A 12,507-nucleotide genomic window follows, 5' to 3' on the forward strand; every position below is an offset into this window, starting at 1 on the left:
TTGCAGGTTCCTACCTGCAGTGTTGTTTGTTGTCAGAAAACCTGTGATGAAGTGTGTCAAGACAGACAGCTGCCTTTCTCTCAACATGACTGACTGAAGCTCGCTAAATGTCTTCACGCTGAAAATGACAAAGATATTTTATTATCGCAGATTGTAAAAGAAATCCAAACATATTTCTAAAGTGATTATAAAGAATGAATGAGTTCATTATTACATGTATTGGTAGGTGCTGCAGTCCAGTGATTCGGTGGCGAGACATGAGAGGAAGTCGTTGGAAACAGCTGGCAGGAACGGACGAAGGCGGCGGCCGAACCACATCTGGACGAAGGCGGGATCGTTGAGGACGGTCATGTTGACGACAAGCAGCCGGAGTTCTCGTATGGAGTCCAGGATCATGGGGGCAGAAGGATGGTCAGGACGGAGCGTCTGCAACAAGAAATGATCCACGGTAAATTTTGAGCTAAATTAAAGTTCTTGATTGGAGATCAAAGAAAGCAGAATGATGAGTTTAGGTGGTTCGACAAAGAATTGGTCTTGGGTGTGTTTACATGCATCCATCCGGGTTATTGCACTTCTTATTAAAATAAATGTTCATCCCAAATAGATATTTATTTCTTGCCATATTGCCGGTGGGAAATGTTTGTAAATGACAATAGTAAATTCATAACTTCACGACTTTATTGCTATATTTAGCGTCTTTAAGAAAAAAAAGAAAAATTGGGCCAAAATCAGAATCGGCGGGTCAGGTTTTTAAATATCAGTGATGAGCCTGAAAACTGCAAGCGGAGCACCGCTGGTTGGAACCAAAAGCCAGTCTTACGGTGTTGCTCAGCAGATCCAGAGCTTGATCCAGGACCTTGGAGGCTTTGGATAGCAGCAGCTTCCAGGCAGGTTTGGAGCCGCTTGAGTCGGAGACCCTATCACAGCGCAACATGGCTGCCAGATCCCCAGCTGTTAAACCTGACAGCTGGAGAGGAGAATGACAACAGACCAGATGTTGAACCAAACATGAAACCATTTTCCCTCAGCTGCAGTTTGAGGACAGATGATGATGCCACGTCTTACAGAGGCACAGGCAAATTCCTCCACAGAGAAGTTGCAGTGCCGTCCGGCCATCGTTGATCTGTCTAGGAGGATCTGAAGCTCTGTGCTGTAACACAAAGTGATTCATGTTTCCTTTATTTTACATGAAATGTTTAGGGAGGAATATCAAAAAGTCTTTCTCAACCCTACCTGTTGACTCCCATGCATATGTCCGTCTCTGTGAAAAGTTGCAAGACAAGTTAAGGTATTAATGTAAAAATAATACATAATTTTAAATAAAAGTAGATAAAGGGTGGTTATGCAGTGAGAGGAAACTAACCATTTGCCATCGTTACATTGCACTAGGTAGAGAAAACGATTAAAATGGTTATTAATCCTCAAAAAACTAATTTGTTCGAAAACATAAAATAAAATGTCCACAGTAACGTATCTTTACCTGCCCACTGTATATGATGCAGTCTGTAATAAAAACACCAAAAAAATTAGTTAATTATTAAACAAATGACAAATGATTTTTCAGTTGACACAAATTGACAATTATGAAATCAATTCTTCAATCTATAATCACTAAGCTGCATTTTGGATATTGAATGTCTTTTTGTATTTAACATGGTAAAGATGTATTGCCACAGTCTTTACAGCTGATCAAAATTAAAAATGTAACAGTTGGAAAAATGTTAAATAAAATGAAATTAAAGATAACTGGGGAGAGATTTAACACAATTTGTAGCCTAAAAATGTTTCTCTTTGTTTTTATATATAAAAATCTCACCAGATGGTAGTCGTTTGAATAAGGCCACTTCAGTGTATGTGATGGCTGAAACTAAGTCAGAAGTAGCTGTTTCCATGGCGTCGTCCAGTCTGGTGAACCTGCAAGGCAAAAATATTTTCAATTGAATCAAACTAAACTTGCTCTGTGCTCGGTCATCGATGTGAGGCAAACAACAGTATACATCAGAGAGATGATTTAAAAAAAGTTTCATTACTTTATTTAACTTGCAAAGTTTTGCAAACTTTTGCAAACTTTGCAAGATGCTTGCAAAACGTCTTGCAAAAAGAGAAGTTTTGCATCTACTTCTCTTCCTGAGACATAGATGCAGGAACTGTCTTCCTGCATCTACTTTCTAGATGCTGGAAGTATATATAGGATCATGACTTGTCGTGTGAACAAACTTATTCACGTGTGATTTTAATTGCATTTCTTATTTAATGGAAACAAAACAATTGTGAAATTGTGTTTTTGACATTATCCAATATCAACAAAGTTTTGCGCACAATTGTAATGAAAATGCAGCTTATGAGCTCATAGGACACTCATTGAAAAGAAAACAATACTGCTGACGACAGCGCTCCAGTCCTGTTTTACTCTATGATGTGACATAATCATGCTTATCTTTCCTAGGCACACACTAGTTTCCTAGGAACTACCATCACTTCAACCTCATTTGGCATTTCTGGCTACAACTTTCATCGTATATATTGCAGGTTTGATCTGAACTCACAGTGTTTTGTAGGATGAGCAGGAAAGGTTCAACTGTTGGATAAAAACAAGAAGAGGACAAATGAGCTACTACCTTAAAAACAAAAGTCCTGAATCATAACAAACTTCTTACCGTCTTGGAAATCATAACCAAAGATGACAGGAACTCTGTGAATCTCCTTTCCTCTGGTGCTTCGGTCATGTAATCAAAGATCATGTTGATGACGGCGTCTGTGCTTTCAGGAAGCGTCAGTCCCAGCAGCTCTGCAGTCTGATTTGGTGTGAGGAGATGTAAGGCCTCGAGCTACAAAAAAAAAAAAAAAAAAGTTATTTGGCCTTGTCTTTTTTAAAAAGCACTGATTTGTTTTTGACAATCTGATCCTCACTGGTTTGAAGTATGGGTTGAGACGGATCAGGTCGCTGATGATCACAAACTGTGAGAATGGACCGAAGTTGTCGGTCAGCCACTGTGCGCTGTTGTTGAAGGAGGACAAACATCCTGGACCTGGAGCCGATCAGGAAGAAGCAGAAAGGTCCGTAAATACCCAAAGATGTGCATCTTAATGTAAATATAACTGAAACATATCAATGCAGATTTATTAAAGAGTGCGTACCTGAGTGAGCGTTCAGAAGGAAACGAAGGATGAAATCCTTCAGGACCACAAGCTGCTGTTGGAAGGGCATATCCTCAACGTGGCCAACAAACACCTGCAGTCTGAGGACGAATGTCAGATCCCACAATGTATTCAGAATAAAACAGATGCAAAATGATGCAGTTAAAAGTAAATACTTTGGGTTTAGAACATAAACATGTCAAACATGTAACAACTAGATTGACAGGATGAAATCTATTTTCAGACATGTCACAAAGCAAGAACTCTAATAAGTTCAACTTAGAAGCAACTCTGGGAAGTTTGTATATTTTATTATTAAACTTTAAGTTCTTATGTTTCCATTAAAAAAAACAAGAACCAAACACAACATGCTATTAGGGGTGGGCATTTATCATCTCGTTTAGCACTTATGACAAATTTCTTATTGTGATAAGAAATCTCATTTATTGTTGTCTCAATAAAGTCAATTAATGATGTTGGAACAAAAAACAAAACTGACAGTCATACACTTACCTAAAAAAGAAGTAACAATTTTTTTAACAGAATTTTTATCGTTGCCACAATTGTACCCCAAACTATCGCGATAAAATTCTAAACCCATATCACTCGCCCCTAACATGCTATGCTACTCAAACATAAGACACGTGACACGGCTTGTTTTGCTTAAAGTGTCCTGACTCACATTTGCTGATATGATGGACAGCTCAAGTTCCTGCTGGTCAGACAGAGCAGGAAGCGCCCCGACGCAAATGGCAGGAAGACGCTTAGACGCTCTGTGAACCACAAGTGGATCACGCCACTGTCCGTCAGCTCCCCATCGGTCAGCGCCGACAGCCTGATTTCCTCTATCACATCCAAAATTTCCTCCGCTGACGGGATCATTCCCACCGACTGTAAGAAGAGTAAACCAGTTTCACGTAAAGCAAGAATAAAGACGCTTGAAAATGAGACCATACTCCCAAAAGCTGCTGACCGTGTTGGCCAGCATGTCCAGCGCTGGGTTCAAAACGCTGGAGAGTTTCTTCAGCAGCAACTTCCACAGGACCCTGGAATGGCTGCCGTTGCCGGGCAGATTACACCTCATCAGGGAAGCCAGCTGTTCGGCCGTGAAGTCCTCCAGCTGTGAGTGGAAGACAGTGAGACGAACCTGCAGTGCATCAGAACACCTTCACCCCGACTGTCACTCATTGAGTCGTAGTTACCTGAGCACAAGCATATTCCTCCAAGGTGAAGCTACATGAAACAGGCGCGTGGTCGTTGAGGTATGACTGAAGAACGGAGCTGAGAAAGTTCAGTTAATGTTAGTTATTAAAGTCTAAATACGAGCTAGATAGATTTTATTTCATTTTGTACTCATCAGGCAGAATTACCTGTTGATGCTTTGGCAGATTAAAGTACCTGTCAAACAACAGGGAAAAAATATGATTTCATATATTTTAAAACTACCTTGAAAATAACTTGATGAGAAATAAAATAAAACTTAGCACATAATTCTTACTGTTGATCTGCGTGTCTTGGCACTGTGAATGATATATTATAATTTTTAATTTCTTACCGACATGCAAAAAAAAAAAAAAAGTTACTGGAAAATGACTTCAGGATAAAATACTCACCGTGACTTCTGCCGGTACACACTCTGTCAAAAACAAACAAAAACAACATATTCAGTCAACAACGCCACAATAATTGAACTTTTAGCCTGTTGTTGCTTGTGTGGGTGTTAGTTCGTTTTTTGGTTTTGGTGTTTCAGGTTGAGGAGAGACTCACCCGCCGGCGCAATTCCCATGAGATCATCTATGCGGGCCCAAATAACCGGCTCCAAGTCTGGAGGTATCATCGTTAGGGCTCCGTACATTCGTTCAAAACTGACGCAATGACAAACAAAACAAATTAAACCGCAAGGGAAAAAAGAACATAAATAAAAGAAAAATGGATTTTATTAGGTTCAGTGAAAGATGAAAAATGTTTTTGCAAAAATAAATAAATAAATAAAAAAATTAAAATCTAATCAAAACTGAATGTTCTACTGTCTATATTTTGGCTTCCATGGACCAAAAAATGGCAGAATTTGATGTTTTGAAGATAAATTCACTAAAAGTCAACATTCCAATTAAAAAAAAAAAACCCTGAAGTTTTATTGATAAAAAGTTTTGGCGCTATGATGAGATGGTTTTTAGGACCACTTTTTAAAAATTGGTTAAATTTGCAAAAACTGCAGTGGAAACCCTTTTTTTCGCACCATACAATCAACAGTGTTGCAACTGACGTGAACCATGAAGAAGACGACGATGGGAAGTGGTTGGATGATGATGGCGTGTTTATTTTTTAATGACTTACGATTTATTCACGCCTGATTTTAATTGCATTTCATAACAGGGTTAACGTCTTTCTCCGTTAGAACCACAGTTGTGAAACTGTGGGGTTTTTTTTTTGACATACTGATAAAGTTTTCTGCACATTTGTAATGGAAACACAGCTATTATGTGTGTAAGTTAGTTACCTAGAGGTGTGTAACCTAAAAACATTAGAAGGTACTCACATGAGTTGATAGACACTGCAGGGAGGATTAGCCTCTTCGGCAAGCTGGACCACGAAGTGCAGAACGTCGGTAAATTTTCTGTCTTCTGGTGACTCCAACAAGAAGTCAAACACTGCGTTGATAACGGTGTCTTTATCTGTTGGACCAGGAAGAGGCAGCAGCAGCATTTCTGCAAGCTGCTTCGGGGTCAGGACCTGCAGAGCTTCCAACTGAGAAAGGAAAAGGGGAAAAAGAAGTGTTTCCAATCACTATCACGAGGGCTTGTTTTTTTAATCCAGCTCGTTGACGGCTCCCAGACTTACCGCAGAGAAATTGGGGTTGAGCTGGTAGAAGTCGATGACAGAGGCAAAGCTTGAGAAGAACCCAAAGTTCAGGTTCACCCATTCTGCACTTTGATTGGCTGAGGAGATGCACTGGGGTTCTGAAAAAATGTTGCATGATAACACATGTTAAGTTACATTTATCTTTTGATGCTTAAATTGGAAATAAATACATTTACATGTAATACACGAGTAAATACACATAGTTTTTCAAATATACTATTAATTAATTAACAACATATATCTGACTAATAACGATTGCCTTACAGGTAATGAATCTACGAAATAAGCTGCTGGTTAAAATTCACGTCTGGTTTGTGTCTGGCTAAAATTCCACAAAAAAAAAAAAAAAAAAGACTTGTTGAAAGATTTTCGTTGTCTGAATAAATCAAACTCAAGCTTGTAATCATGATTTCCAGGAAGTAGGTTTGGAACAAATACAACTAAGCACAACATTAGGGAAATCACCAGTGAAATTCAAATTCCAAAATACTTAATTTATCCCAGAGGGAATTTAAATGTTGCAACTCATATTAATTCAAAATTATCCAAACAGTTATTATAGATGCTGATGGTTGTGGGCAGGCACCTACTTCCTGGAAATGATCAAAAACCAAACACCTCGTCTGGGGAAATCAGATCAGTCTTGTTTTTCTCTGCTCTGAATGTAAACCCTTTGTTCAAAGATGACCTGTTCAAAAAGTGACTAAGAAAGTGATCACAGGAACCCAAATAAGGCTGTTTTGAGGTTACTGATTGGATTTCTCTTTGCCAGCTACACAGAGAGAACATCTACGGCATAAAATCACCAGATATGGCCACAAACGCATTCAGGCATTATGTCTGTATCTTAGCAACAACAGAACTGATGACATCACATGCCGCCCTGAGCAGTGCCATTCGTTGTTAGCTCACTTTTAGCAGCATGGTGAATAATATCGGCAATGTGGTTGTGGGCACCATTATCTTTCCTTCATGTACGAGTTATTTTTCCCCACTGTTCAGCTGATGTTTTAGCTTACCGGTGGCGTTGTGATTCAGGAAAGAGTAGATGAAATATCTGTAGATGTTGTGACTGTACATCATGTCAGCATCCATTTGCCTCATGCTCTCACCAAGTGCTGCCACCCTGCAAGTCGAAAACAGAAAGAGGACGGTGACTAAACCTAGAATTTTTATTTTTATTTTTGAAATCACAAAATGTGTGAACTCACAGGGTTTGGTAAACGGGGCAGGAGAAGTTTTTGGTGCTCAGGCAGGAGAGGAGGTCTGGGTTTACGTCTGGCAGCAGAGGGAGCAGTTTGATCTGGTACCAGAGTTTGATGAATTCGGGATCGTCCAGGTGATGTTGGGTCAGAGTTGGAGGCTCATTCTCGTTGAATATCTCCTTAATGTCAGATGAAAGCCCCGCAAAGTTCTGAAAGGAAAACAAAAAAGCACTGACTCGAGTTTTTTGTCGCAGCAGTGACAACAGAGAGGAATTATCAGAGTGACTGAGTTCACACTGAAGTCTCTTATGTTTAGAAGGTCAGAGAGGTTAATATGCTCACTGTTGTGGTAAACTCTTTTATCAGGAGGTGCAGACGTTCAGCCAGCTCAGTAATCAGCCTCATGATGGTTTCTTCAGTCATCGTCAGCTCACTTTTAGCAGCGCAGTGCATAATATGGGCTACGTTCTCCACTGCATCGGTCAGCTGAGGGCATCACAAACAACAAGACGGGACGGAAGGTAAAGCAGGATTCTTTTATCGAGCTAAAATATAGAGTAAATTAAAATACAAGTCAGAACCTCACCCCACAAGGGCTCTTATCAAGAGTGACGCTGCAGACATCCTGAAGTTCATCGTATTCATTTTCCCCACCATGTTCCAGAAAACTGCATGAAAACAGAATACACAGCTTCAGACAAAGATGACCAATGAAATTACAATTTTTCATCTTTAAAATGGCCAGATTGTGGATGAGCAATTAAAGCTGCACTAGGCCACTTAGAGGGTCTCAATTACACACTCAAACAAAATGGCAGAAGGTTTTTCCATTTAAAGTTATACGGTCAATTCTTTTTGCTTTCTTAAGTTGAAGTTTTAAAAAAAAATAAATAAATAAAATGTACGCTTCTTACATCACTTTTGAAAGGCATATTTGGAAAATCTGATTAAAACACCACAGAAAAAGACTAAACAAATATTTCACTATCTCTAGCATTATTTATGTCATAAAATAAATACATTCCATTTAGTTTGTGATTAATATATAATTTACATTTTTGAAATGTTATTTATTTACTTAGTATTGTTTGTTTGATTTCATTTAATTTTATTTGCAGGCTTTCATAATTACACCCTTCAGTCACAGTAGTTGAGGCTGATTAGATGAAATTCACAGTAAATGTGTTCACACACACACACAAAAAAAAAATCACAAAAGTAGCAATGATACCAGGCTTCTATGCAATTCACATTTTGACAAAAGATCTGAGACCAGGTGATAGCTGTAGATTCCCAGGAGGCAAAAAGGAAATGATAATGTATGTACACATTCTGATTTTCAGAAAAATCATTTTAAAAATGAGTAAAAATAAATAACACATTCAAATAGAGGAAACTTGAGTTTCAAATCTCAATTTTTCACCACATAAAATGTTTGAACCCAGGTAGTGCAAGTAGTTATAAATACATGTTTACCTACCAAGTAGGTATATATCATCTACTTACAGTTAATATTGAATACATGTTAAACCCAGTGGAAAGTACTTCTGGTGACAATATCTATTGTTTACTGTATGAATATTCACCTGAGCAGATAAAATATAATTAAAACAATGAAGACTGTTGATAAACAAAAAGTTTCCCCATACATTTATGGCTTAAACATGTTTGTACTTCATTAAGTGACATAACTGAATGGTTACCCAGAAATTATACTCAAGTGAAAGTTACTTTTGGTTAAAATAATATGACTGTAGCAGACATTTATGGTTGTTGTTGATTTCTTTTTACTTATTATCCATGTCTGGACTACATTATTGTCAATTAAAAGATCAAATCCAAAACACAAACCAAATCAATTTTGATGAAAGCTAAATGGACCAACAGACTAAAAGAGAAAAATATTTGTCAAAGAGCTGTTTGAGAGGGAAGCATGTGAACATAAAGTCAAATAAGCGAGTAATTAGTTTAAACTTAGTCAGTAATTAGTTTAAACTTAGTCTGACTTACTACAGCTCCTGAAAAGCCAGCGTGATGTTTTGGTGCATCAAGTTTTCGTCGTTCGGCAGGAACCTGCGCAGCAGCGGCAGCACCACCTGCTGGTACCAGTCATCCACGTTGGTCACGTCAAACTCGGGGATGTCTGGGACCATGGGCGGCTCATACACGTCTGCCAGCTCAGCAAGAGTCCAGTTGAGCAGGAACTGAGTCAAAGTGGTGCTTTTTATTTCTGAAACATTTCTCTGTAAGACACACACAAGGCCAGGGGAGGGGGATTTAACTTCCTGTTGTCACAATGAAATGGTTAGCTTAAACGTCTCAGGATGTTTGTGTGAGTTTATTTACCTGACGTGTAAAAGAAACAAATTCATGAGCAAAACTTCCAATCGGTCTGAAAGCCGTCATGAATCCATTTGCGATCTGTAATGTTAAAAACAAATATTGGGAATTAAAGTTCTGTAGGAAGTTTCTTGTTTCTTTAGACAACGCTCTCTTTTGTTTTAAATTGAAACAATAGTCAGGTATTTTCAAAATTGTGTGTACTATTGCAGCTCCAGGAGCTCATGCTGCCCTAGATGAGATGCCGCCCTGGGCAGCTGCCCACATCCCCCATATCAGAAACCGATACTGCTTCAAACTGACAGACTGTACGAAAAAAAAAAACAAGAAAAAAAAACCTCTCCATTTTGAACAGATGCCAATCAAACTAACAAGAGTTTAAAATGGTTGAATCTAACATATGATAATTAATGTTTATACCACAAGGAAACAAAAAGCCATTAACTGAATATTTAAAAGTTCTATGACACTCAGATCATCTTAAAAAGAAAAAAAAGCTGAGGGTGCAATAATTACATGTGTCAATGTACATAGATCTTTTTTTTTTTTTTTAGAAACATTGTGATTTACACAATAAAAACCCAAATTAAAAGTTGGAGATATTTAAGAGTGACAGGAATAAAAGATAAATTTATTACAAGGTATTTTTTGGCATTTGCGTGCCTTTGAGTGTGGAAGCTGTACGTCTAACAGCCTGTTTGATCTTGACACCGTTTGCGTGTGATATGTTGCAGGAAGAGCTTTTATGATGATGTATTTTAGGGAAAACAAACATGTTTCATTATTCACAGAAACAATTTGCCCCTGTTTTCCCGGGCTTTCTGCTCCATCTGCAAATGAAACATAAACAGAAACATAGCTCCTCTAGAACACACGTGTCAAAGTCAAGGCCTGCGGGCCAAATCCGGCTACATTATTCCTGTGAAGCAGAACTTCAATTAAATACAACGAGGTGCATTTACCTCTTTGAGAGTGCTGTGTGGAGATGAATAACCAACTGGCACCACAGACGAGTTTCCAGGGCTGGGAGTCGTTTGCTGACCGGGCAGCAGACTGTTGAAGACCAGGGTCAAGGTGCCGTTGTCCAAACCAGCCACCTCAGGCTTTAAGAGCAGCTCGGCCTTTTGTGCAGGAGAGAGCAGGTGGAGAACCTCCAGCTGTGGCCAGAAACAGACAGAGCGGTGTGATCGGACAAAAAACAAAAACTCATATCGCACGAGTCCTCAAACTCATATATGATAACGGTAAATGTTATGTGAAGTGAGATGGCCATTCGAGTCGTTTATAGGAAGTGAGTCTGACTCACCCCACTGAAGACCATGTTGAGGCTGGTGAAGTCCTTCATTCGAGCCATCGCTCTGAAGGCGCCAAAATTCTTCATCAGCCATTCTTCGCTGCTTTCATTGCCGTTTACACAACCTACAAATGAAGTACATATAAATATGCATCAAGAAATAGGAGCAGATGTACGGTTTGTCAGGATCAGGACAGAATAAGGACAGAAAAATGACATTTATGGCATCTTGGATCCCTTGGACCCCGATTTATTTTTTGATTTTTGAAATGTATAAGTACATTTTGAATAACTTGGCAACAAAAAGCAGTACATAACTGTGAAGAGGGAGATAGGTTTCTTTTTTGTAAATAAACAATCTAGTGTGCCATGAATTTCTATTCAACTCCATGCAGCCCTTAAAAAGAAAAAAAAATTATAAAAGAAACAGTACCATTGATTAGCTTAAGATGTAATTACAAAGGCATATTAGGGACACTGCAGATAAAAAAAAGGAATACATTTTTGCCAAACACCTAAACATGTATGAGATTGTGAGAAATAATTTAGGAAACATTTAGAAAATATTTGGCTCTTGAAACTCAATAATTCACCAAGTCTTTTGTAGAATATTTCTGACATTAATCTCAAGATATTAGAGTTATTTTCTCATAAATTTGGGATTTTTTGAAACTCAGAAACTTCCAATATTTTTTCTCAAAACTTTCTGAACTTAATTCCAAAATTTGAGTTTTTTGGCAGTAGCCGAATCTCTTTTCCTTCCGTCTACAATGGTCCCAATATGCCGTCCTGCGTAACCTAATCTGGATTCCATCTGTGTTGAATCTAATCTCAGGATAAAGCAGCTGCTCTGCGAAGGCTTCAGAGGTTAGCTGGAAAACATCAGGGATCAAACAACATGATGAAGACCAAGAAACAGCAAACAGAACTGAACTTTAGCTAGTAAAAGACAATACTCTCTACAAGTGTAAAGCTGGTTGAGTCATAACGCAAAAATATTTTCTTTTCATTGTTTGTGTTGGGCGTTTTGTTTGTTCTGCTAATGCAGCGTCCTATGTTTTTCTGGTAACTTTAAACATTACTTTGACTTTAATTGGTCATTTTGACCACTTTTTGCCTTTTTCTCTTTTTATATACATTTCTTTCTTATGTTGCTTTTATGTACCTGTAACTCTTTCTCCAGACAGGAAGGGGTACATGAAGAACGTGTAGATCCACTTTTGTCTGACTGGATTCATCTCTGAAAAATATTGGCTGAGTTCTCCCACTCTGAAAGGCAAGACAGAAATATCAAAAGACATTTCCAAACAGCTACTATCAAAACTAAGAATAAAGTTGAGAATTAAAAAAATAAAGACGTACACAGTCTGATAAGTGGAGCAGCTGAAGTTCTTTGTGCTGAGGCAGGACAGGAAGTGTTTGGTGATGGAACCCAGCAGAGGTTTGATTTTGACCTCAAGCCACATCTGAACCAGGGCTTCATTCTGGAGAGGATCTGCTCCGGGGTTGAAATTCAAAGCTCCTTCCAGGCTCAGGACCGGCACGCCGGTCATGCTGGATTTCTGTAACAACAGTTAAAATGGATTAAAGTTTACAGGCTTCTGAAAAGGTTCCAAGAAAGAGGCCGTAAGTCTTTTTCCTAGAAGTTTGTCACAGTCTGAAAGCACA

The 12,507-nt window shown here is 38.5% G+C and overlaps 1 protein-coding gene across 21 annotated transcripts in view; it reads right to left on the reverse strand.

The window, feature by feature from the left end:
- mslnb (mesothelin b) overlaps positions 1-12,507 on the reverse strand; it is an 89,466-nt gene that overhangs the window by 68,983 nt on the left and 7,976 nt on the right. For 18 of the 21 annotated variants that reach the window (XM_032562342.1, XM_032562331.1, XM_032562335.1 and 15 more), the window contains exons 6-36: positions 12,202-12,401; positions 12,005-12,108; positions 10,852-10,964; positions 10,508-10,702; positions 9,552-9,626; positions 9,216-9,448; positions 7,792-7,873; positions 7,548-7,691; positions 7,212-7,414; positions 7,020-7,126; positions 5,980-6,098; positions 5,678-5,886; positions 4,906-5,003; positions 4,752-4,774; positions 4,637-4,658; positions 4,509-4,536; positions 4,341-4,419; positions 4,112-4,258; positions 3,821-4,029; positions 3,139-3,239; positions 2,911-3,029; positions 2,658-2,828; positions 2,547-2,578; positions 1,817-1,914; positions 1,481-1,503; positions 1,364-1,385; positions 1,234-1,261; positions 1,066-1,150; positions 821-967; positions 215-426; positions 15-118 (exon numbers count right to left, since the gene is read on the reverse strand). In XM_032562342.1, the coding sequence (XP_032418233.1) occupies positions 15-118; positions 215-426; positions 821-967; positions 1,066-1,150; positions 1,234-1,261; positions 1,364-1,385; positions 1,481-1,503; positions 1,817-1,914; positions 2,547-2,578; positions 2,658-2,828; positions 2,911-3,029; positions 3,139-3,239; positions 3,821-4,029; positions 4,112-4,258; positions 4,341-4,419; positions 4,509-4,536; positions 4,637-4,658; positions 4,752-4,774; positions 4,906-5,003; positions 5,678-5,886; positions 5,980-6,098; positions 7,020-7,126; positions 7,212-7,414; positions 7,548-7,691; positions 7,792-7,873; positions 9,216-9,448; positions 9,552-9,626; positions 10,508-10,702; positions 10,852-10,964; positions 12,005-12,108; positions 12,202-12,401 (3,532 nt within the window). The remainder of the gene's footprint in view (positions 1-14; positions 119-214; positions 427-820; positions 968-1,065; positions 1,151-1,233; positions 1,262-1,363; positions 1,386-1,480; positions 1,504-1,816; positions 1,915-2,546; positions 2,579-2,657; positions 2,829-2,910; positions 3,030-3,138; positions 3,240-3,820; positions 4,030-4,111; positions 4,259-4,340; positions 4,420-4,508; positions 4,537-4,636; positions 4,659-4,751; positions 4,775-4,905; positions 5,004-5,677; positions 5,887-5,979; positions 6,099-7,019; positions 7,127-7,211; positions 7,415-7,547; positions 7,692-7,791; positions 7,874-9,215; positions 9,449-9,551; positions 9,627-10,507; positions 10,703-10,851; positions 10,965-12,004; positions 12,109-12,201; positions 12,402-12,507) is intronic. The other 3 variants (XM_032562339.1, XM_032562338.1, XM_032562333.1) reach the window with 3 other exon arrangements.

Source organism: Xiphophorus hellerii, chromosome 5, assembly GCF_003331165.1.
Source record: "Xiphophorus hellerii strain 12219 chromosome 5, Xiphophorus_hellerii-4.1, whole genome shotgun sequence".
Taxonomy (NCBI): domain Eukaryota; kingdom Metazoa; phylum Chordata; class Actinopteri; order Cyprinodontiformes; family Poeciliidae; genus Xiphophorus; species Xiphophorus hellerii.